The sequence below is a fragment of the Lethenteron reissneri genome, chromosome 43, assembly GCF_015708825.2.
Source record: "Lethenteron reissneri isolate LAM-NWPU_2019-01 chromosome 43, ASM1570882v1, whole genome shotgun sequence".
NCBI lineage: Eukaryota > Metazoa > Chordata > Hyperoartia > Petromyzontiformes > Petromyzontidae > Lethenteron > Lethenteron reissneri.
Genome location: NC_083821.1, coordinates 8,120,224 through 8,146,709, shown reverse-complemented (window position 1 = coordinate 8,146,709; position 26,486 = coordinate 8,120,224). Strand labels below are relative to the sequence as shown.

Here is a 26,486-nt window from a genome sequence, read left to right as displayed (position 1 = left end):
AAAACCACGAGCGCAAAATATTTTAAGAAATCGTGAAAAAACTACACACACACCTTTACAGAAGCTACAATATTCAGTGATGACTGCTTAACTTTTTTGTAAGTTGCACGTCTCTCTTGCACTATTTAGGCCGTGAAATTGCACATCAAATCCATGTAAGTGTAGCCTTGATGGCTGTGCAGCAGAATTAACAAGCATGCCACACGTTACCCAAATTTTGAATGCAACCTCTGGTGTTTTTTCTTCTTGGTTCTTTCGGTAAAGTCACGTAGAAGGGAAGTAATAGAATAATTATAAAAACATAATAAAATAATATAATAAAATAATATAATATTTTATAATGTTTTATTTTTATTAGAATAATAAAAAAAACATAATAAAATAATATAATAAAATAATATAATATTTTATTATGTTTTATTTTTATTATTCTATTACTTCCCTTCTACGTGACTTTACCGAAAGAACCAAGAAGATGAATCCCTGCAGTCACGAAAGCTTTAAATCGAAATTTAAACTCTGGTGTTTTCTTCGCATGCTGAAGCCACCACGATGCCAGAAATCTGCTCTGGACCTCAATGGACTGATACCTACCACATTCACATTTGTGGTCTTATTATTTTGTTCTTTATGCTATGCAGAATAAATTGGACTTATAGCTCACGAGTAAAGAGGACACAATGTTCTCTGTGCTGGACACTGGCACGCCATGGTCTGTCTTTGCAATTGCTCTTCATGTCAAGAGTTTGTACATGCCTCTGAGTTATCATACATTATCTCCGCTTTATATATTGAGACATTGCATTTATTTGACATTTTCTCCCCCCATCCTTATCAAGGGATTCAAGTTGATCTATGTGCAAACGAAGCAGGGTCTGATTCATAGATCAAGCAGCTATCACAGTCCTTACATAATCTACATGTTTTTTTGATATTAGTAATGTATCAGTAAAGACATAAATCACTAAAACGTATTTAGGTAGTCCAATTAATAATATCACGAAGGTGGTAATATTTTAAAAATTAGTTTTCCAATTGTTAAATAAATGTTTTCATGTTTCCTGCCCAAGTCTTGTAGGTCACACAAATTCATAACAGCAGATTTTGCAGTTCATTCTACCTTCCCAATTATATTTTTAAAAGTTTTTTTTTAATCATTTTCAGCTAAATTCTTCCAAGACATCAAGCTTAGCTATTAATCCTACCACCCACTCACCATATTCCACATCCACCTAAACTCACTCCACCACACCAGTTAAACCTCACTTAAATTAATAGTGCTACAGTGTTGAACTTTGACCCATTTCCCCAGAGGGAGTTCCAATAAATCTTGTATGAGAATATTTTTTTCATTACAAAGATCAATCATTCTGATGTATACCACTCACAGAATTTGTGCATACATTCACTAACACAACTCAAGAGGCTCTTGCCTTCGTCCGTTATGTAGATATTGTGTAATGTGTTTGCGATAGCCTCTCGTGCATTAATACAGTTTCTCCAACTGCATAATTGTTTCAGCTCTACCACACTTACTGGCCTCATATTTGTCAAGCTTTGCTACCTGCAGTGCTTAACGATAAGAACGTGCTACAATAATCAATGTTCGTAAAATAAATTCGTTAAGTATTATTATTGAGTATCGTGTTATCCTATAGTTTGTGTTATAATCAAATGGGAGTTATTTAATAGAAGCTAAAATATGCACCTGTAAACTCATAATATGATTATTTAAATGTGGCATCCATAAACTGCAAGAGCAAAATTCATCTATCGTACGTTAACACTCGTCAATTTGTTGACAAATTGCCATCCCGATCTCAGTTCGTCACAAAGCAACCTCTCTTGTAGGGAAACCAATGCAAGACTAAAACGATAACGGGAAACATTAATATTGATATTAACGGTGACTGCATCCTAGGTGAGCTTAATGGCTCAAACTAAGGGAGGCGGCGGTCAGTCAAAGTCGCGATTGGAGAGCACCAGGGGAGCTACCAGAGTCCAGATGTAGAGGGAGAGACACACCCAGCTCGAACAGATCTTCACCCACACCGCCGGCCACTTGCTCGTCAGAGTCTTGAAGTCAGAGTCAGGGCTGTGGATAACACAACAATCGATCAAAGACAATAAAAACTATCTTAAAACTGTTTGTTTACACCTCCCCCCCCCCCACAATACATTCGAATTTCCTTTGGCCCACCAGATGAGATGCATAATCTATCAAAGCCATTCACACCGCAGGTGTTTATAATCATTTAAAGTTAGGAGATAAAGTAAGGGGGACAGTATAGATAGAAAATCATGTGATACTTAACTTCTAATTTTAGTTGCATGTGATTAGCCAATCTGAAATATGAGCTGTGAAACCAGCACGTACATGAATAATCATGACATGGAGTTTCTCTCATCCACTTGAACACAGTTGTCAAGTATTGGTGGATCACCGATTTGTAAAACTCCCAAAACCACTGGACTGCAAGGTAGCCAGGAGTTGACAGGACAGCAAATAGAGTCATAAACCAATCTGTGCAGATCTTTGAGAATGATCCCCTCACATGACGGGTGTATTTATGCTTACCAACTTAGGTTATTGAAAGCGTTTCCACATTAGCTCTGTCCATTTGTCTCGAACGTTGGGGCACGATAACTCTCACAAAGATTATCCAATATAAACACAACTTTAAGTATGAAGCTGTGTTGCTATCCGCGGGACGTACCCCAGAAAAAACTGACAAACTCAATCAAAGCGTCAACGAAAACATGGAGACACAATCGAGCAGTGGCAGGACCTACCTGGGGGTCCCAGCCCTGCCGGCTGAAGCAAGCCCTCCCTGGCAGTCACTATCCAAGCCCTCTTATGTCTCGTCGTGACATATTTAAAGAAAAAATATTTACCTTTTTAATTTATCAGCTAAGGCTCACTGCGCTATATCACTCTTTTTCAGAAGCGACCTGGCCACAAATGATAGCTCAATGAATTGGCTTATCATATGGAAATTTAGAGCAGCCAAATATACTCTAAACGCATGTTTCTAAATGTGGAGGGAAAAACTGGAGGACCCGGAAACAAATCCACACGATCACGAGAAGAACGTGGAAACTCGAAATATATACAAGTGTCAGGGTCGGGAGCGAACCCACGACCTCCTTTTCTTGCATACCAGGCAAGGTAGTTAACATCTTGCCACCGAAACTATGGATGTACTGCTTCCCGCCTGTCTAGTGCGAGCGCTGTTATTGCTAATTAACACTTCCGAAGACGTATCTATATGCTGGAGAGCATTATAAAATCCATGCAGGTGTATGATTTTGCTTCCTTGCTCTTGGTACTTGAGTTCTATCTCATTCCTAAAACAAGAAATAGCCAAACATCCCAATGCCGAACACTTACGAAAAAGCATCCTGATGTGGGGTTTTCCTGGATAAAACATTATTACGCATCAAAACAGACAGAAAATGTTGCAATCGCCTGGGTAAATTACCAAACAGTTCTTGCCCACAACTGGGCAATTAAAACGAAGCAGACAGCACTCAGACGAGACCGCGCCATGCTCCTCACCTGTACCAGTTGGTGAGCGTCATCATGATGTAGAGCGAGGCGAGGAAGAGCATGAAGTGGAAGAAGGAGTAGCTATACTGCACTCCGTCCCGTTCGTTGTCCGAGGCGCGGCGTGATCCAGCGCCGCCGCCCTCCCTCCCGTCCTCGGCCGAGCTCCCCGAACTCGTGTCATCGATGAGCGTGGCGTCGCCGCTCGACAGCGTCAACTTGCTCACCTGGCTGTTGTTGGACGTGCGGATGCTGTGGGAAGGGAAGGCAGCGAGCAAGGGGACGGACGTGAGCACTCCCCGATGTTCAAGTGTCGTCGCCAAATCTAACGACGGCAGCGCATTGAAAATAAAGTAGAGTTGGGACAATTAACCCTTTCGCATTCTGATGACGTACTTGTACATATGTCGACGTCATCGGAACGGAATTGGAAGAAAATGGAAAATAAGATAACTTTATCAGTACGTCTTCAGCTCGGAAGGTGGACCGAGGCTCCCCACAAGGCCATGCGGTAGGGCATGTGGCACAGTTATTAGAGTGCGGTCGTGTTGCTACAGTTCTCAGCGGCAAGTAAAAACAACGGTGCCATGCCTCTCTAAATAAAATGCATGCCAACCGCTTGCGCGTTCCGAGATTCAGCGGTGAACGGGATCCCACCCTGCAACTTGCAGATGTCTCGGAACAGGAAACAGTTAAGTCGATTAATTTGATTCATTCATGGAAAATCGTAATCTAGCACTTTTTTGATCCTTTACTCAGGGGCCCTTTATGAAAAGGCAGTCGTCGTCCCCTTATCCCAAAAAAAATCCTCCCTCTCGAATATCGGGAACCCCCTACAAGCCACGCCCAGCGTGACATGGCTGAGAATGCAAAATGATATCACCAAGCGTGACCAACACTTCCCATCCAGCTGCACATGGAGTCTTCACCCTAGAAGTGCAGTATTTTGCACGCATTATTTAAAAACGATTACCTAGAAACGTACGAACAGACAAACTTAGATAAACCACCGAAGAAGAGCAAAAACGTGAAACATAAAAATCGAGCATACAACGCGGCAACTTCAGAAAAACAGTATGATGCCAGCGTTGGCGCAGATTGATTCTGTGCGACGCAGCCGTGGATCTGACTGCAACACCTGGAGTAGAGGATGCACAGCAAGTAAATGGCCAGCCCCACGATGCTCTGGGCATCCCACCACTGCGCGGGTGGCGCGGGGGCCGTGGGTGTAACGGAACCGTTGGTCGAGACGGGCACCAGGCTCTGGTGAAGGAAGTTGAGCAGGCTGGGGTTGCACTTCCGCTCTGTCAAAATAAGCACAACAACAAAAAAACACGGGAACATTATTTTTAAAATGCTGACTTGAGAAAAACAACTGCGAGCAGAGCAAAGTAAAGTCACGTAGAAGGGAAATAATAAAATAATAAAAATAAAACATAATAAAATAATTCTCACGACGTTTCGGCCACAACGCAAGCAGCCGTCTTCTTGTTTGCGTTGTGGCCGAAACGTCGTGATAATTATTTTATTATGTTTTATTTTTATTATTTCCCTTCTACGTCCGCTGCTTGCGTTGTGGCCGAAACGTCGTGAGAATTGTATTTTATTATGTTTTCTTTTTATTATTTTATTATATCCCTTCTACGTGACTTTACCGAAAGAACCAAGAAGATGAATCCCTGCAGTCACGAAAGCTTTAAATCGAAATTCAGAGCAAAGTACTTCACTGAGCGATGGTAATGTGGCCAGATTTAACCGACAATGGAAAATTTACCCACAATGAACAAACTCGTACAAAATTAATGGAACGGATTGCCTCGTGGTAAGATTTTTAAGCAATTTATCTTGGAAAATAAACAAATCGTGCAATCTTCTGAAAGTGTAAAGCCTCTCTTTCACATGCGTACGCCATGGGATGCCGAGGTCATTTCACATAGTGAGCTCTCAAATGGTTATATAAAGAGCTGTAAAGGAATTAATCCTGATGTTAACATCCATGAAATGCATGCTTCCCAGAGAAAGAATCCCCTGTGCTAATATATGAACAACACAGTTACAATGATTAAACCGCCACGAAAAAGTGGCTTGTGATAATTATCGTTACAGAATTATTCAAAGGCTGTACAGGATATGTTAATTTTTGGCAATTCTCAGGACTACCTTGGAGCCCATACGACCAAGGAGCCCAGTAATCATAAGTGATGGGCCTTACCAGGCTCATTAGTCATGGCCGACCAGGTGAGGTACATGGTGTAGAGAGTGATGATCGATGACTGCAGGAGGCCAGAACGTGGCTGTACTTCCTGGAAGAGAATTGGATGAAATGTATGAACCGTGATACACAAAAGGCACCGATCCCTTAAACCAGTGTCTTTTTATTGCAAGGCGCACTGGCCACTGGCGGCCCCTGATGGCCTTTAGTGCGGCCCCGACAATACACAAATGTAAAAACACCCCATCACACATTTGAAACCCAATGGTTTGAAACCCAATGGTTTCAAATGTGTGGCGGCCCTCACACTAATGTCTTCTCGGCAAAAAAGGCAGTGTTATGAACGAATGTGTTTATTTCTTTCCCAGTTTGGGCACCACTGCCAATGGCAACAGCATCACCAAATAATATTTTTTTATAAAGCTTCATACAAGCTGTAAAATATTGTAATACATTACGTAATCAAACTAATTATCACGTTTATATCCACATTTGAGTAACATTTAACCTATTAATTGTCCACAACGCGTCAACTGTGTGCCGTGTGATAAGCAGGAACCAAATGCTGCAGGCCCAAGTCTGTCAGGAGGTGAGTTATGGCATTTAAAATCACCTGGACGCGAGGGAGGATGGAGACGGTGGAGGCAATGATGCACAGGATCAGGTTAAAGCTGATGAAGAATTTGTTCATTGCGCAGGCATCGCTCGTCGTGTAGAAAATGAAGAAGAGCACGATGGCAGTGAGAGATAGCATGTAGTTTATTCCAGTCACCGACAGCAAAGCTGCAATCAAGAGGAACATTTTAAAAGGTAAAACAATGATATTCTCCCCCCCCCCCCCCCCAATACTGTGTTCAGACCATTGCAGAAAAAGCATAATTAATTGGTAATCTACTTATTCACACAAACATTCATTTTTTTTATTCCCACCCCCTTCTTCGACTGGATATCTGTGAAAACTGCTGGACATCGGTGAAAAAAAGCTTAAAAGCTGATCAGATTCCTCCAGTATAAATACATATTCTGATTCTTCTGGCACATGGCTACACACAACTAAATATTGGTGATGATGCCAAGATCCAATGGCCAAGGTGATGGTAATAGTTAGGTATACTATAGTTTATGTTAACGAGAGGATCACATGTAGGTTACCATCTCCCTTCCATCAGCATGAGATGCAGTACCTGTCTGGATCTTTCGCAGACCAGTACTACATTTCGTGTTGGAGTATGGCAACGGAAGCAGATATCAAAGCTACCTCTAAAATCCCATCAGTCATCAAGTGACCTCTGGTTCACAAGAAGAGGGAATCTTTTAAACTCACCGTGCCACTGGGAGTGACATTCATCACAGTATTATGTTTTTTTTTACCCAGGAAATCCTCATTGAGTTTCAACTCTTTTCCAGGAGGGTCCTGCCAAAAACTTGAATGCTTCATTAATGCTTCTGTACATCAAGATACAATCATGTGTTGAAGTATGCTCTATTACATAACACTACTGCAATGCCAGGTTCCAATTGGTTCAACTTTTGTATCCTGGAAATTACATCTATATATAAAAAAAGCTTTAAGCACTCAATGCAGGCTTTGACGATGAATGTTTTTTTTAGTATTAGAAACGTTATGATTGATTGTGCTTTAGTGACGACTTAAAGCATTACTTGGTTGCAATTTGTAAAATGCTGAGATTTGTGTTATAAGCTCATCCCAAATGGGCTGCTTCCCTGCTGTCTTGCAGCCCACCATCTATATGCTACTCTGTTGATGACTTCACCGCTGCATAGCAGAGAAATAAACACCTCAAAAAGGTTGTCTTTTTGAGGTGTTTACACTTTTACGATGCCATGAGCTATTAATAGATCACATATTAACTGACACAAGTGATATGAAGGAGACTGGTGAGGTTCAAAGGGTGTGAACTTATATGTAAGATAATAACCACAAGTTAAGATTTAATCATTAAAGGAAACACTATCATTAGAAACAACCAAGGCAGAACCCAAATGTGGGCTTTGGCTTTAAAATATGAAACTTTTTTATTTTAGCAGGTAAGGGCCACTGAGCTGTAGAGCTCTTTTTCAGAAGCGACCTGGCCACAAATGATAGCTCAACAAAGTAGCCGATCACGTGGAAACTGAGAGCAGCCAAATACTCTAAACGCATGTTTCTAAGTGTGGAGGGAAAAAAATCACGCAACCATAGGGAGAACATGCAACCTCCAAATTTACAGGTGTCAGGGTCGGGATCGAACCCACGACCTCCTGCATACCAGGCGAGGTAGTTAACATCTTGCCACCTTGGCGCATCAGGTTATGCAATTCGGCATGGGTAGACTCACCTGCGTACCAACACCGTGAATTGCCCTCCTCCATACGTTCCACCCATGACTCATTCCACGAGTGGGCAAAGTCAATGAGCAGTACAAGCTGGATTAGGATGAAGCAGAAGGCTCCAGACATTCCCATGTAGAACCACACTGTGTGGGTAAAGAATGAGGGAGCGAGGCAACAGTCGAAATCTTTAGCACATGCAAGCAACATTGCATCATATATTTTAATCACACTTGTTTACAAGTAACGTTTCACAAAGTCTTAACACTTTTTTTCAAGAGGGTCCTGATAACATTTCAGAGTGGGTGGTGATATTGTGATGTGTAATCCCAATTGAGTAATTTGCAGGTACTTTTTCATCATTGGGATGCTTGGCCAATCCTAGTTATTGTTTTTAGCTTTGGGAAGGGACTGGAAAACCCAGAGGAAACCCAAGTTTTACCACCGTGCCACCTATATACCATAAAAAAACAGGTGAACACGCAAATAAAAATGTTTTTAAACCATAAAGATTTTGCAAAGTGTCGGATGTATTTTCACGACACTGGTCAGTGAGGGTTGGTGGAGGCATGGAGGATAGATCTGGATACATAGAAGTGCAGTATAACATATGATGATCAAACTGCCACCACATAGCGCCACAGGCCGATAACAATATGTGCATGGTGATAACCCATCCCAGCGTTATTCAGGATTAACACTCCTTATCTGATGACAATTGGCAACATTGGTAGTCATTTGGTTATAAGCATATACCATAATACATGTATAGAAATAGAATCCTTGCCAACCACATCCTTTACTAAGATTTTGCTCAAATGTCTACTTGCGGGTAAGCAAATTTAAAAAGGCATAAGAATTTTCTAATGTTTGTACATATATCCATCTACACACATAATCTATAAACCATATTCAATTAAGTAAAACATTCCAAAGCACAACAATTAATTAAATAGGGTTAATTATTTAATACCAATTAATTTAATTGTATATGGCTCAATGAATAGCAACCTAAAATTTACGTGTAGATCAGCGAGCCAGAAAATGGCTTCAGTTGACGTGCAGTGGATTGCTTCAATGCCTCCGTAGAATTTTCGGAATTCAGTGGTTCACGTTATCGTTGAAGGTCTGTAGAAGTATATATAATATGCACGATGGGCTTTCTTTTTAATTTACACTTGTGAAGGCCATGTGAAAATCTGTCATGAGACCATGTGGCTTCTATTTAAACTGAACGATTGTTTTAAAGGCAGATTAAATTCCCAAGGTTCTTTCGTGAGATTAGCGATAAATCTGCCACATTTCTCTGAGTAACTAAAGCCAAAACGTACAAGAGCTCTGGCTGCGCTCAATGACGATTTGCTGCGTGATGTTAAGCGGTAGTAGTTGTTTAGATTTCGTATCTCTTTGTCAAGAGGTGTATTTAAGTGGAATTGTATTGATGGATAGCTATTCGCTCTCTCAAGATATCAGGAGAAGAGATGTTATCTCTGCAATTGTGATTAACAATCACCCTCTTCAAATACAAATGCATTCAGAAGCTTTATATAACTGCGCAATACTGTTTTGTGTAAATGTATTGTGTTGTAAACAAAGACTGCATTACCAGAAGTGAAAGACCCTTCTGGAATATAGAACGCGCCAACTGTGATGGCCACCATCGCAGCAAACTTGAAAAACCAGAACCTGCAAAGGAAAGAAATGTTGACACTTTGCAAATATCCCCAGTTTAGCCAGTTAGACTGACATGGCAAGTGCTGTTACTTACCACCTACAAAGTCCCTGCATGGCACATGTGGGGGGGTGGTGGGGCCAGTACTACACCTGGTTACTTTTGTCTCTCTACTGCTGATGTTCATAGAATGCACTCTCATTCAAGGTTGAGTAAACCTATGGGAGGCACACTACAGGTCCAGATTCCACTTATTAATCACGTTGTGAATTGAAGCCAGGTCAATGGTTTTGTATGTAGAACTGCATCACACCCATGCACATACACGCCCTAATGCACACACAGCATTTCGATTTGTATGCATTCAATCGTTTGCATGCATTGGCCAATATTTTATAATGAAACGCATGCGTCTACAAAGATTTAAGACCGCACCTCAAAATTTTATCTCATTTAGGCATGATATTAATCTAAATTTGTGGTGTATTATATTTAGGCTGCACGGTTGCTTTCAGAACGCAGGTCACGATGAAATTCAGCGACACATACCCATTGTGCAGTGGAGCACGTGGGTCACGGCTGGTCCGCACACCCACGGTGATGAGACAAAAGAGCAGGAAGAACATGGCCATCCCAAAGCACACGCGGTACACGGCCTTGAACCCAACCAGCACATCACAGTTCACGTAGCCATGAACCCCAGGCACCTGTGTGCCCATTCCTCCCTCGCAGAAGCCGGGGATCTGTGAAAAAATACATGGCAAAGACAACATTATTGGCAGGATACACACGCTTGTGAATGTTCCTTTTCATTCGATTTTTGGAAAATTGCGTGCCAATTTCACCATTAAGAAGGAGGAAAATAACGAAAAAGTGATAGGTTGTAGCCGACTGGTCAACATAAGACCCTTGCCATGGTGGCGACAAGGCCAAGTGGGAGTGCATTTGCTGTTTGTTGCAGAGGTTTGCAATTCGAGTCCAGCGGCTGCCCTGGTTGATTAAACCAGGTTTATTATGCATCATCTGCTTCACAGCGGACATTAAAGAATCCTGTCATTCAACAAAAGTGTATTATTACTATGATGCTTGTTTATCCAGAAAAGCCTCAGTAAGTTGTAGAAAAGATGTGTTGCACATCGTGCCACCGTACCACTCACCTGCTTTAGGCGCACCTCCACACCTGGCGAAAGCATAATGCAGGCGACAGCAGTTCCAAGCAGCAGGAGCATGGCATAGACGAGGCGGGTGATGGTGGAGTTGTTCCCACTGGGGCAGCACGCGCACAGCAGGCATGGGGCACTGCTGCAAAGGCACGGCACCTGTGTACACATGTAAAACACAGACGCTTATAAAAAAAACACATGTACACGTACAGCCCTCTTGTCAATCCACCGCTGGATGACGACCTCCCCGCTCCATGCAGGTTATGGGGGGGTTATTCGACCATACTTTACTAAGCTGATCAGTCCGTGTTTTTCAAGGCAGGGAGCATATGTGGGAAAAGTACAGTACAACAATGGATTTTGCTGCACTGCCTTCTACTGAAAACGCATCCCTGCAGCAGCCAACAACACCTGTTTTGTGCATGGTGGGTCGTCCATCTAAGCATTATCTAAACTCAACGTCCATCTAAGCACTATCTAAACTCAACAGCGCTTACCAGACTGGTTGAATAGCAGGTGATTTGGTCAGGATATACTGTATAGAATTGTAATTAACTAGCTCGAGGTACAACTGATTTACCTGCTGTTATCACCAGGACTTGACTGTCATAAGCATTGAGGCAAGACTGTCAGTTTTTCTTTAGTAGTTCCATATAGTATAAATATTTTTTTACACTATGGGACATTGGGATAAGTGCTTTAATGGTACATAATGTAAAGATGTTTTTCTATTTTACATGCAATCACTTAAATGCCCAACTCCTACAGCACTTAATGGGTTGTTGTGGTCAAAACACTTCCTGGGTTGAATAAGGATAATTTACCATTCAGTTGAATGGCAAATGTCCATTGTGCACATTTTATATTTGTTTTAACGGTGTTGTGTGTCTTACACTGAACACACCAGCGCATCCATAAGTAATATTTAAAAATACTTTTTTTAAACACGCTTTAATGAAATGTACCATACTCGTAATGGCAAAACTCCACGACTCCAGGAAGTGGCCCAAAGCTTGCCACAACGTAAGGGACCGTGGTGATTTACAGCCAACGTCAGTTGAGCGTGGACAATTAGACCCAAGCCGAAACATAACATATAAAAAAGATGGTTTATTTTTTTTTATATAATGATAGAATATAGTACTGTCACCAGTAAGACATAAGTATACGACGTTTGCAGTCGATAGCACGTTGGGAAGTGGGTTAAAATTGAGTTACAAGATTAGAGGATTCGACAACAACAGAGTGAGTAATTCGAACTAGCTTCATCAGGCGACAACCAGATTGCTGGCGAAACGTCGTACTCAGATTGTAAATGTTGTGGCTTGGCTCTCCAACACACTGGTGTGCTGTACTAGTAACGAATTGGCATGTTCCGTTTACGTGACAACCCTTACTAGTTGGCTGTGTCGGGTGGTGGCGGGTTTAACAACATTTATATATTTACGCGATCTAACCCAAAAAGCCTGTGTTATGGATATTCGTCGCGAAAGCCTACGTGTTAATCACCATAGCATATTCAAAATGGAAGTCATGTTCATAAAATGGCTTGTGAAATGTTTGTAAAACTTGGGACTTTTTTGACATATTTGTTCAATAATATGAATTTTATAATCTAGGAGCGTTTCATTAAGTCTGAAGATTAAATTTCAGCAGGGTACTGCATATTGAGATATTTGACCATTTCCTTCGTGAATTTTTTTAATCATTTTGGGAGGAAACCAGTGACTGGTGAAAACATACAAGGCGATAACAGGAATAGGTCTGTATTGTCAAGTTTCCTGACCCATTTACTGTAATTATGTCATCTGGCAACATTGCACGGCATAAGGTTTGGTAGTTTTTAAAACTTAAGTTTTTTTTATGCGTAAAAATCTAAATACCATGATTCATGTTCACGACTTCGAAGAACATACAACGTGGTCCAGACCTCTTGTGACCCCCAATCCATTGACCCCTAACATGTCATGCCTTTGCATATTCATTTCTGTTCTAAATAAACCTTACCTTCAAATATTGCGTTTTAGAGAATCAATGGGGATCACCTGACATCTGGACCACCCTGTACAAATGAAACTTGTGGAACCAGGAATTCATTTAAATTTGAGATGCAAGTCACACGTGCGGTTAACATGCTGAATAACAAACGGATTAAAGGCTGATAATTTTACCCTGTAATCAGTAAACCCTACGACCCCGAGAATCACAGTATACTGCATTGCAAGATGTTAGAAACACTGTATTGACATTGTGCCAATGTATACTCTATGTGGTATATTTTAAAATGTCTGTATTCGTGCCATTACGTAGTGTTCGCTATGTATGCGTCACTTGAGGTGAGATGCCCCAACAAGGAATTATGCAGGTAAAAAATATGTAAATAACGCAAACAATGCGTTACCGTTTCCATTTAAAGCTTTCGTGACTGCAGGGATTCATCTTCTTGGTTCTTTCGGTAAAGTCACGTAGAATGGAAATAATAAGCGTCAGACGCTGTCTCCCTGACAGACCTGGTCTTCACCTGAGGACGGCTGCTTGCGTTGTGGCCGAAACGTCGTGAGAATTATTTTATTATGTTTATTTTTATTATTGTATTATTTCCATTCTACGTGACTTTACCGAAAGAACCAAGAAGATGAATGCGTTACCGCGCAAAGAATAAGCCATCAGAAATATGCCAAATTAAAAACAAATACACAACTTAATCTATTGGGAATGTACATAGCAATCATCGCCTCCCCCTGCTGGGAATAGTTGGCAGGACCCGCCTGAAAAAAGCCATGTGAGGCTTTCCTGGCCAAACAGGCGTAACGATAATAAATGTACAGCAGTGATTGCAAACGTCGTACTCAAATTGTAAATGTTGTGGGTTTACTCTCCAATACACCGGTGTGCTAAAGCAGTGTTTAATTGACACGTTTAGTTTACGTGATAAATAATACGAATTGGCTGTGTCGGGTGGTGGTGGTTTAATGACACATTTAAAGTCATGTGACTTTACCGAAAGAACCAGAGTATGGATTCCTGCAGTCACGAAAGCTTCAAATCAAGATTGACACATTTATATTTACGCGATCTAACCCAAAATAACCTTTTTTATGAATAGCACTAGATATAGTACTATTATTTACAGTAAGAACTGCATTATTTACAATACAGACATCATTATTTACAAAACAGTCTGCATTATTTGCAGCACTGTAAAGCAATGACTGCATTGTTTACAGTACTGACAACAATATTTTCAAACAACGTTCTTATAATCAGCATATTATTTACAATGACAGCAGTTTGCAATGCAACACAATATACCACATTGTTTATATGGCGTCTTCGAGAACATTACATTTCTATTGACATTGTTTAAAAAATGTCCACGGTGCTTCTTGTATTATACTGTTAAATTATTTATAAATTGCCTACTATAATGCGCGCATTGTACGTAAAACAACCATAAAATATCGCTTTATTAAATGCCAGTCGAATACGAATATTGAAATTAGGCCATGCCATCGAATGCTACAGCAGAAGCACCGCATTAAGGGCTGTCGTTTGTAACATAAATTAGAGCCTCAACAATTAAGCCGTGCTGTAAAATCATCTTAAACATGCCATAACGGGTAACTCACGGTCAAAATTCCACAACCACCACGACCACCACCACAACCCCACCCGGCACAGCCGCAGCTTTTCCCGCAGAGAATCCAGACAAGACCGCAGGCTTTCTAAATGCCTGGGCCTCATCGCGTTTGCGCCGCGCCTTACATCTACCGCAGATCAACAACTCTCTCGATCCGAGAAACAATCACGACAGAAAAACACGATTGTTGTACCCAGCTTGCGGCGGAGAGCAGCCCCAGAACGCCTCCCATGTCGGTGTTGAGTTTGGTTGTAAGATAAGAAAACCTCTCCCCTCTTGTTTACGTCAATGCGCGCCTATTGACGAGACGGGTTCGCGCGGGTTTGGATTTCCCACAGCGGATAAGGCGACCACGGGCTGTGAGTCCCAAACGGGACCTGCCCATGTGCGCTGGGAAATACAGAGCCGTGCGCGATGACGTGATGGTCTTGCGAGAGCCCGCCCCCCACTACCCCCCCCACTACCCCCCCACTACCCCACTACCCCCCCACTACCCCACTACCCCCCCACTACCCCCACTACCCCCACTACCCCCCCCATACCCCTCCCCCCACTACCCCTCCCCCCACTACCCCCCACTACCCCCACTACCCCCACTACCCCCCCAATACCCTCCCCCACTACCCCCCCCCTACCCCCCCCTACCCCCCCCACTACCCCCCCACTACCCCCCCCACTACCCCCCCACTACCCCCCCCCACCTGCCTCCCTTTGACGCGGCCGCTGCTGTCAATAAAGTTATACGGAATCCGAATCTTTATTTAGACTGGATGAATCCGATGAACTATAAAGCTATTTAACGCACGTGTCCAGTAAGGGGCGGTCAGAACAATACAAAATACAACAGGCGTTCAAAGTATAGTACATATAAACAAATAATTTTAAAAATACAAATAGAACTAAACAAATTTTTTTATGTTACCAGGTAAAGCCCACTCAGCTATTAACTTATTTTTCAGAAGCGACCTGGCCACTAATGATAGCTCAACAAAGTGGCTTATCATGTGGAAAATGTAAATCAGCTAATAATCTAAATCATTTAAATGAATGGTTCTAAATGTGGATTAGAAGACGCACCACCAGAACCTTGTACCCAGTGCCAGCATTTGTATCCACCAACAACCGCCACTAAGTGGCGGGGATGGCACCACGACGCTTGTGCCAGGGCAGGTGCACTCTGAGGCCACGTGAAGTGTCGAAAGCTCGCTGGCAGAATATCACGGGACAGACCCAGGTGCCATGGGTTGGCTGACTGAAATGACTGGCAGATGCACCAGCTGTGCCTCCTACTGTGTCAACTCGCTACATTTTACCCGCCCAGCACTCCCTTCGTTGTTGTGAGCATCGCTCTTCCTTCCGCCCTACGTTGTTGCTGGAGTGCGACTGCCTCCAACTGCCCAGTAGTGTCCTTCACCAACCTCCTTCACAAAAGCTGATCTTGACACCGCTGGTACCATTCGTCATCAGCAAGTCCAATCTTCTCCTTCTGCACCGCATCAGTCCATCTCTTATCTAGCCCGTGACGCGTCCATCTAGCCCCATCTATTTGGCCAAACATACGGTGCTCGGGCATGCAGGCTACCAAAGAACGCAGCCTCACCTGCCGGAGGGACTCACAGATGGGATTGTGTCCATATCTTTGAAAGATCTGTGAGCTCACACAATCCAATCTGGTTAAATCTAGGATGGATCGTAGGCAAGCTATTCTGAACGTTTCAAACTGGCGCAGAGGTTCCTTCAGAGGGCTCCACGTTTCACAAGCGTCGAGAAGGGAGGGCATAATCTGGCCGAGAAGACCCAGAGCATTGCATGGAGCGATGGATCAAGGAACTTCCTCACAGCATTACGCGGCTAATGTGAATGACAATGGTGCTCTCCTGATGCTTATGACCAGCTTTGCCAAACCAAAGCTGGTCATAAGCATACTACCCATGTATGGAAACTTCCCCACTCAGCAAAATTTCCCCATCATTCATGGAGAGCAGTGGAAGGAGGGTATTCAATGACATAAAATACCCAGGCAGGTGCTTTGTTTTCTGTGGGGCTGATGGTAAGGCCTCATCTCCTAGTAGCACGCTCCAGGTTCAGCAGTAGCAGCAATTGCCAAATGACAGTATGTAACACCATTTTTGTTCCTGGGTAGTAAGTGTTATTCCATAATTGCTTATGCCTAAAAAGTGTATAAAATGGCTATTATTCCCCACAAACTTTGCTTTTGTGACCAGGAGAGTGATATTTAGAAAATTTCCTATTTCAAATGAGAAAACGGGCGAATTTGTGTCTTTTCGTTCACATGAAGTCAGAAAAAACCAACATATGAATCCAAATTAACAAGTATTATACTCAAGAATTACAAACATGACTACAAAAGATTTTGAAGTGAGTAGTTTTTCGATATTTACGATTATACTGTAAGTCACTTTCGAGAATCAGCCCCCAAATGTACTCCCATCATGTTCTCGTTATACTGTCCTTGGTAGTGGCATTCATAGTCCAGTATATCCTGGTGGAAGCGCTTGCCTTACTCATTCAAGTACGCTCCCATGTTATCCTTGAATTTATCAAGATGAGCATCCAGGATATGAACTTTGAGGGACATCCTACAGCCCATTTTGCCATAGTTCTTCACCAGTCTCAACCAGCTCCACATATTTTTCGACCTTGTGATTGCCCAGGAAACCACGAACCACTGCGACAAAGCTGTTCCAAGCCGCTTTCTCCTTACTAGTGAGCTTCTTGGGGAATTCATTGCACTCCAGGATCTTCTTCATCTGTGGTCCGATGAAGACACCGGCTTTGACCTTTGGCTCAGAAAGCTTAGGGAAGAAGTCTTGAAGGTACTTAAAGGCTGCCAACTCCTTATCTACAGCTCTGACAAATTGTTTCATAAGGCCCAATTTGATGTGCAGTGGTGGCATCAGCACCTTCCAGGGGTCCACCAGTGGCTCCCACTTGACGTTGTTCCTCCCCACAGAGAACTCGGTCCGCTGTGGCCAGTCCCACCTGTGGTAGTGCACCTTGGTGTCCCTGCTGTCCCAAAGGCAAAGATAGCAGGGAAACTTGCCACTCATTCTGGTTAGAGGCAATTCTGATTGCCTTCAACAGACTGGTCACATTGTGGCAGAGGCAGAGCCCATCTTGACGGATGAAGAAGCTGCAAAAAGGTTGGTGACGCTTCCTCTGATCTGCGACTTGCACACTTTCATCCAACAAGTTTCTAGACGTCAAAAGCTCGGCATTGGACTCGGTGAGACCAAGATCTCTGATCAAGTCGTTGAGGTCTTTTTGGTTGGGGTAGTATGGGTTTCTCTCCTCAACTCCACCTCTGAAATTGTCATCTGGACCTACAACGTCTTCCTCGCTCTCTGACTTGCTGCTTTCTTATAAAGGTGGCTGCTCTCTCTCTGGAGGAGTGGGTACGGGGAGCTCATGGCAGTGTGGCACCGGGATGATGGATGAAGGAAGGTCTGGATACGTGATAGCAGGTGCATTTTTGCCAGTCCGATGTTTGTTTGGAAGGGTCCGCCATGCAGAAGTAGCAGTTGCTTGAGAGGTCAGTCAGATCCCGACAAATTATTGGGATAGCGAACTTCATGGCTCTCTTTCCCCTCTGTACCATCCAACAAAAAGAAATTTATTTCACCCATGACTAATGGTATTCCTGCCGTGCAACAGCAACGCCTCCATATCCCCCTTCCAGTCATTACAACATGCACATATTTTGACGAGCTCCCTAAAATAGTTTTTTTCATTAAATATAATTCAATATTATGTTCTGTATTACTTTTTGTATTGTTGAAAGTGATAAAGATGTATATGTTTAAGTTACGAGTAGAGTTGAAATGACTGTCCGCAACACATCCCGAACTGCTCGTATTCAAATTACGGGAAAAGCCATTCCGATTTACGAAATTTCGTTTTACGCGCGTTTTTTAAAGAACGCATCCCCGTCGAGGGATACCTGTCCTTTAGTGGAATTCTTAGTGGGGTAACAAGGTCTCACTTCTCTTTCCCGTGTGTGCCGCTGGACGGGAGGTGATGGGTGGGACTTGCTGACGCAAGGGGCGGGGCAGTAGCTCGAGGTCTCTCAACCGTGGAAGTCGGCAGTGATGAAGGAAGAGGGCGCCACAAACCTGTAGCACGATATCTGTTGCTTTGATTCATTATACACGTTCGATTTTCGACAACCTATTTCATAATCGTATCCAAAATGTCCTATTTTTTAGACAACATGTTAGACGAAGTAGCTTGTACAATGTCCTTAATGATCAACAACATGTTAAAACGGCTCTCGGCGAAGCATTAGTCATTTGCTTGCTGTCGATTGATGAAGGCCAAACTGATCAAATATTTTTTTTGCACCCTGTCATTTACAATTATTAGTTATATGTAATTGTATGTATAGTGTATTGTATTGGAATTATGTACTTTTTGTTTTCAGAACCATTATACGCGAGCATTGGCATATCCTTTACCCAGTTCGTGTGCGTTGTTCCGTTTTACACATTGGAGTTTGATGCAGGAAATTGCTTTTGCGCGTATAAATAACAAATGGCTGCGGAACTGCGCTTTGTCATAATTCTTTCCCAAGATGTAATAACATCTCAATGAACTAGCATCTGCTTAAGTGAAGGATACCGAATTGATTTGACAGAATTACACGTTAATGGGTATGAACCATCACGTGACATTCCCAACTCTAACGTGGTCAGGGCAAGCGGGCATTTAAAATCAAGCCCAAGATACTATCTTGCCATTAAGGATCCTAGTATCAGTTTTGGAACCACCGACGTTGATTTCAGCACACCTGACTAATACATAACACTTTGCAACACATCTGTTTGTTCAGAAAATAGATGTTGGTTACCAGAATATATTAAGATATTGTACATTTGTTTTTACGGCTATCTGTTATGTAGACTGCATAAGTTCAAAGTGATCCATCTATAGATGTCCCACTAAAATAGTGTCCCACCGTGTGGCTCAGTGGTAAATTGAGCGGCTCGCAGTCGAAAGGTGTGCGAGTTCAAATCCTGGCGAGGCATTGACTCAGCTCATAATACATCCAGGGTCAATAAAAATAAATACCGCTGTGTAAGGAAGACAGCCGTGGTGATCCAATGGATAGACTACTGGACATCTGTGAAAAAAAGCTTTACAGCTCATTGGAATCCTCCACTATAAAACACATTCCTGCGGAGGGAGCTAGTAGGAACGTTGGGTTGCTCGGTCAATGGCCAGGGTCAACGGCGGCGTGGTGTATTCCGCAAATATGGCCGACTGTGAGGGTGGACACAAGCCGGCGTATGTAGGTTAAACGTTGAGTTTTATAAGGGCACCACAGGGTGACCAGCCCCTCCCTGCACGACGGACGGACACAATAATCCCCTGTGTGCTGGTGGAACCAGTGGGTTCCTACCAGTATAAATTTTCTGATACTTGTCCTCGATATAAGAATGTGGAATGTCCACCACTGGTTCAGGGTTATTAAACAGGAGATTAGCACCGCCTCAATGCTCACATGAGCAGCAGGACCATCACTTTGACTAACATGGTCGGGAGACATTTTCAGAGTAAAAAGCACGTATACGTGTCTCCCACCCAGGGTCGTTCGTTGGGGGGGGGGGGGTGCGAGGCCCGGGGCAAATCCCTACTGTGTGGGTCACCCGACGCCTTCAAACTCAACCGGACGTATTACATCTGACGCCGTGACGTCGAAGCGTGGGCCCCCCCCCCCAAAGCGCAGGGCCCGGGGCGCCATGCTCTGCTCCCACAAGTCTCAATAACCTATGACGTTTATTAACACTCTTTTATGCAAGACATAGATCCATCGCTTTTTTTACGACATTTAATCGCCTGTTGAGAAGAAATCGAGTCATAAATCGATGGGGTAGCCGTAAACGGATCGGCCAGATTATACAATTCATAAGCAAATGTCTCCTTCTCGACAACGACGCTAAATATGATGTTCTAATAATTATAATAATGTAAACTTGTAACGCGCTGCTGCACCGTATTCGTTTACTGTCATAGAGAGAGAACGACTCAAGAGGCTCAATGAGGAACCACAGGGAAGGCAAGCCACGTGGTGAGCCGGTACCAACGATTGTCCAATCTCTGCGGTCCTCTACATATGAAGGTGTCATCGGCAATTAACAAGCGTTTACACGTGGGAGGAAACCCGAGCACCTGGCGAAAACTGCACGCATGCGAGGGGGGAACATTCTATCCCAGTGTTCTTCGTTGCAAGGCCCGCGGAGTTACTGGCGGCTACTGGTGGCCTTTAGTGCAGCCCCTAAACGTGCGGCCTCCGACAATAGACGCATGTGATGGCACCCCTTGCAGGCGGTGTGGCGGCCCTCACACTGACGATGTCTTATCGACGAAAGTGCCCCCCACCTCTGAAAATGTGAGTGAAGAACAACTGCCCTATCCCATACTGACGGAACAGATGGAGTCGAACATTGTTTCGTTACTGCCTCCTCCTGGCAACAGAGGGTATATGGCTTCCTCGCCAACGCCTGGGAGAAGGGAAATTAGCAACATCAGCGTTATCCACCAACTTCTGCAGCCTGCAGAGCGACTGCCGCCGGGGCTGTGTATTGATTGAGCTGTGTATTGATTGATTGATTGGCTTTATTTTAGCAGGTGAGAACCCATTAAGACAGATCTCTCTTGCAAGGGTGACCTGGGTGGATACATGACAACGGCACAGTGCAGTCAGCCTATAGACTTGAACACACAGCGTGAAATTATTTAAATAGAGAATCTCGGTTGCTCATCAACAATATACAGACTGTCAAATGAAGCACATGTCGCTTTATCCAAACAATTAAAAATGCAATACTGGATTGTCAGAATCATAATCATTTGTATTTATACTGGAGGAGGAATCCGAAGAGCTATAAAGCTCTTTTTTACAGATATCCAGAAGGGGCGGGTCAGAACGTTACAACAACAAACAATGCAACACACACGATATGAATTACTTGCATGCTGTCAAAAACATGAAGCTATTAGTTAGATTAAGAATATTCTAAAATTGATTGGAACCAATTGAACTCAAATATGGCAAGTAGACTAACCCGTTTGTGGACATGTAAGTTCTCAAATAAAATAAACCGTGTATCAATTTAAAATTGTACATCCATACGAGTAAATGTAATGTAAATTTTGCTCATTACAGTGAATATAAATACACAGTGCGTGTACAGATATATTCTTGGGGTCTTTCGGTAAAGTCACGTAGATAGGTAAAAAAAAGAACAAAAAATAACCTCTCTATGTGACTATGAATTCCTGCAGTCACGAAACCTTTAAGTCGTATACAGATATGTTGCGCTTACTCATACTCTTAACAGCAATACAATTTTATTGTATTCGGTGAGCATTTCCCTGCAACATCATTGCCAGTAAACCGTCACCATTAACAGCAAATATCAATAACAATAAATATGAAGCCGCCATAATTCTAGATTTGAAGCTTTCGTGACTGCAAGGATTCATACTCTTAGGTTTTTTTCGGTAAAGTCACGTAGGTAAAAATAAAATTTATTATTAAATTAAAAATAACACATTTTTTTTAGTTATTATTTTTTTACTTTACCGAAAAAACCTAAGAGTATAAACCACCATAACTTCATTCCACCCCCCCTCCGGGGAACAAAAGGAGGAGGATGAGGTGGTGGTGGCCCAGAAATGATGTCACCACAAACGTGGGGGGGGGAGGAGGAGGAGGAGAGAATGGGAGGAGGTTTTTTTTTGTCCTGCCAGTGGCAGCGGTGCAGAGTGGCTGTGGAAGCGCCGTTGCATTCCGATTGAGCTCCAGGAGGAATGGGGGGAGGTCGCGGCCAGTGAGAAGCCACCCCCCAATGGCTGGGCTGTTGAAATCTCACACGCTCTGGCATCGGGCGAACATCGCTAGAGATCTCTCGTGCCTCTTCTGTACGAATACACTGGTAAGTGAAGCCCTCCATCCATCCCTCCCTCCCTCCCCGTGTGTGTGTGTTGTGTGCTGAGCACGTTTCGCCCTCTTGAAGCGAGATCGAGCGCAACACGGCAGCAGCAATACTGCTGTTGCTCTGTGATCGAGGCTTGTGGTGAGTAACCCGTGCGCAGGAGACGGGACAATCGTTGCTTTAAAAAAATATTGACGATCATCAAATCGCGTTCGTGACGACGCCTTGAAAGTCATCGCCATGCATTGTTGTATCCGTGGACACGCGATGCAATGCGCGGCCGTGGTGGTGGTGGTTGTTTGCTCATTATTATCGGTGGCCGAGACTCGCAACGGAACAGATGAGAAGCAGTTTTCCCCAATCCCACCCACCCCAGTGGTCTTGTTTGTTGCGTTGCTCCAACATCCAATACGGGCGGTCGGTGCAAAAATGTTATTCCAGTCCGTGTCCACAATGTGCGGTGGTGGGGATTGCTCGTTTCTTTGCCGAGGATCGCGTGGAGCAAATGCAGCCGAGTGTCTCGTTTTGATTGCTCGCCCAAGGCTGGCGAGTCAGCCTTGCCATGGTTCATCAAACGCAAAAAATCCAGTTGCTTCAGCACCGATTCAAGCTGGTGGCTGTGGCGTTGCTGCCAATGGGACATTTTGTGCCGCTCCCGTTGATGTGACCACTGGAGATGTCTTTATGTCTGTCCGGGGCACAATGGACACAACTGGCAGCTGCACGGCAGAAAATACAGCGTTAATAGCAGACAGCCAGCAACGTCCACACAACGTTCACGTATCCCCCCCCCCTTCCCCCGATTCCAAAGGTGCACATGTTGATGGACGTCTCGGACTAAAATGTTTATTTCTGGTGTGGAGCCTCGACGAGGCAATGGCGATGTGGTAATCTTTCGCTTGTCGTTACAGAGGTGAATAGACAAAGGAGTGAAACCACAACAAGACCCTTTATGGTAATGGTGCACTTGATAGAATGCGTTATTGACGTGCACTTCTAATCAGCCGTAATGCCTAGCAACCACCGTGGCAACGCCCTGATGTTAATGACATCGCGTCCGATTCACATTTGGCCTCGTGCTTATGAACATTGGTTCCCTTGTAGTAACATCATTTCGCTGGCGTGCCTTTGGTCACATTGCATCGCCACGTCCAGTGTTTAGCAACATTTTGAAAGCGAAAATCCTGGCCAGGTGTCTGCTCGTGAGGTTCCACCACCACTTGGCGAGACGTTGACGGTGCTTCACATGTGAAGAGACTTTTCCCACCATGGGAATGTGGATTTTCTTTTCCCCCACCGTTGGCTGGGGATCTCCAATGGAGATGAGAACAACCCGATGCAGACTTGCCTGAGCATTGGAGCAGTTCCCACTTGAAATTGAGAATTGTTGAGAAACGGCTTGCTTGGCCATCATTTTTGGCCAGCCGTTTGTGAAATGGTTTAGTCGTGTTAGAAAGGGTGCCGACATGTATTTGTGTGGTGAGGGCATACTGACGTATATTAGGTAGTGTGAACCATGTCAGACCAGCATTCACATTTTAGTCCATATCTGGACTTACACGATCCCTATGAGTGTGCGCTGTACCACTTTGTGGGGAAGTCGACATTTGGTTGTCCCATTGATGGACTCTCCCCCTGCCAGAGGAATCTCCACAGACTGGCTCTTGGCTGTAAATAGACGAGCTCCGTCACATTGTTCGTTAGAGCAAGAATCCACTTAATTTTATTTTTACTTTTAACTCTTATGGAAAGATAATGGAACATTGGAAATGGAGTAACGTTGTGATTGAGCTTCTATGATAGTCTTAAATGTTTCAAAAACGTAATAAAGACTGCGCCTTCCCAGCATGTTCAACATCTAATTGGGTACTCTTAATTACGATGATGGTAATGTGGAATAATATTGGGTCATTCTTACAGCGGACGTTCACAAATGTTCGGCTGTGTGCTGGAAATTTGTGTAAACGTGTCGGAAGTGAAGCAAATCAAATGCTATAAATGCTTGACAAGAATACAAAATAAGACTGCAGACAAGATGGGACATGTTGGCTGTGTTTTTGTCTTCTCCGGGAAAAAGTCACATACTGTCGCTGGCACCATCATGTCTTTGCACAGGTAGAATACATATATCCTCGTCTGTTTACATATTAGTACAATAGAGTCTGTATGTCTGCTTAATGTGTCTCTAACTTAATTGTATGATTCTGACTATGTAACCGTGATCAGTCCAAAAAATATTTTGCCGTGCCAATTTATGCTACGGGATTTTTTTTATTTAATAACTTTATTCCTAATAAAGGTGTTTTTTTGGTTAGATCACGTGTATATATAAATTTTTAGTTAACTCGCCACCACCGACATAGCCAATTAGTATGGTTTGTCAGGTAAACAAAACGTGCCCATTAGTTTGTGCAAACTATTACATTGAGAGAATGTTGCTGTTGTTGTTGTGAAGCTGCCCCACCCCTACAGCTACCGTCCCCGCCTACCACAACCCACCCCCTGCTACCCAAACAAGCACAACCCTGGATCCAAAGGAAGGAGTGGGGGTCTAATCAGGAAAAAGCAGGGCCTCAGGGGGTAAGAGGTGGGGCATAACGATGAAGGAGGCGTGGCCTAAAGAGGAAGGGTGGGGCATGAAGAGGGCGACAGATTGAAATTACCTGTTGATTGAAGGCAATGCATGCATAGAATAAAATATGTGCATCAGGCAGCTTAAACTAAAACGAAACTTTATTTTACCAGGTAAGGCCCCCACTGAGATATATAGCTCTTTTTCAGAAGTGAACTGACCACAATTAATAGCTCAACAAAGTGTTTTTTTTCTTGTGGAAATTCATAGCAGCCAATTACTCTAAACGCGTGTTTCTAAATGTGGAGAGAAAAACCGGAGGACCTGGAGAAAATTCCATGCGACCACAGGGAGAACAGGCAAACTCCAAATGTACAGCTGGCGTCATGGTTGGGCTCAAACCCACGACCGCATGCATACCATACGAGCTCTTCAACATCTCGCCAGCAGTTCCACAGATGCAGCCACAGGTGTCATGCAGTTTCTCCACTTGTTTTGATTTGCTTCGTTGTTCTACTTTATTTCATTTGTTTTTCGTTTTAGTATTATTGGTGATGCAAGGGCATTCTTGCAGATTAGATGTGTGCTGGTGCCTTGAGTTCTCACCTGATTAAATAAAATGAGCTTAAAGTTAACCTCAGCATAGCAATATACCTGCAGTAGTGGTGCTGGGCCATTGGGGGCCCTTAGCAGAAATATATCCCCCTCCCCACCCCACCCTTCGATTTATGAATGCCTAGTGAGAAGCCAGAAGAGATATAGACAAGAGACAGTTTCAGCAAGATGAGATTAATGTGGACAATATAGAGGCGGAATGAGATGAGAGAAGATAGATGCAGACACGAGATATATTAATAATATTTACAATGTTATATTCAATGGATTATTACAGTTGTTGGGATCTGATTTTGTACTGAAATGTGGTGCATTCTTATTTTTGTCATGAATTCGGGGGCCCTTGATCCGCTTGAGGCCCTAAGCCTTTGCTTAGTTTGCTTGTGCCTCGTGCTGGCAGTGGCTTACTGTACAGTAATTTAATACGGTATTTATTCGTGTAACTTTTTATAGAGTCGTGCATAGATCACATTTCGTTTCCACCATGCTGGCATACATATGCAAGCCTAGTAGTGATCGTGAGAGTGGAGCGGTGGTGCATTGGCTTTTCGGACTGATATAGAATTAACCTTTTGGCCTGAATTCGATTCCTGGTTATGGCTATCATAAGTAGTGAGTGACTATCTGAACCAATCCCAAAATGACGTGGCAAAGTATGGTCAAATAACCCCCACAGTCTCTGTCGGGAGGCCCTCATAGAGGTTTACATCGTATCAATGAAACGTACATCAAAATGAATAACGTTTAAAGCAATTGCATAAGAAGATTGTGTTTGA

The 26,486-nt window shown here is 43.3% G+C and overlaps 1 protein-coding gene across 1 annotated transcript; it reads right to left on the bottom strand.

The window, feature by feature from the left end:
- Positions 1-484: 484 nt before the first annotated feature.
- On the bottom strand, positions 485-14,918 carry SERINC1 (serine incorporator 1). Its single transcript, XM_061569359.1, has 10 exons — positions 14,759-14,918; positions 10,920-11,081; positions 10,312-10,505; positions 9,697-9,776; positions 8,099-8,236; positions 6,373-6,542; positions 5,760-5,850; positions 4,686-4,851; positions 3,560-3,799; positions 485-2,095 (listed from the first exon to the last, which is right to left on the bottom strand). The coding sequence occupies exons 1-10, from the start codon at positions 14,795-14,797 to the stop codon at positions 1,957-1,959; spliced, it is 1,419 nt and encodes a 472-aa protein (XP_061425343.1). The 5' UTR covers positions 14,798-14,918; the 3' UTR covers positions 485-1,956.
- Between the last annotated feature and the right edge of the window lie 11,568 nt (positions 14,919-26,486).

Coding starts and splice junctions, on each gene's coding strand:
- SERINC1 (XM_061569359.1), bottom strand. CDS start 14,797: ATGGGAGGCGTTCTGGGGCTGCTCTCCGCCGCAAGCTGG. Junction 10,506..10,919: donor TGGAGGTGCGCCTAAAGCAG/GTGAGTGGTACG, acceptor ATTTTTTCACAG/ATCCCCGGCTTCTGCGAGGG. Junction 8,237..9,696: donor AGAAGGGTCTTTCACTTCTG/GTAATGCAGTCT, acceptor TTACCCACACAG/TGTGGTTCTACATGGGAATG.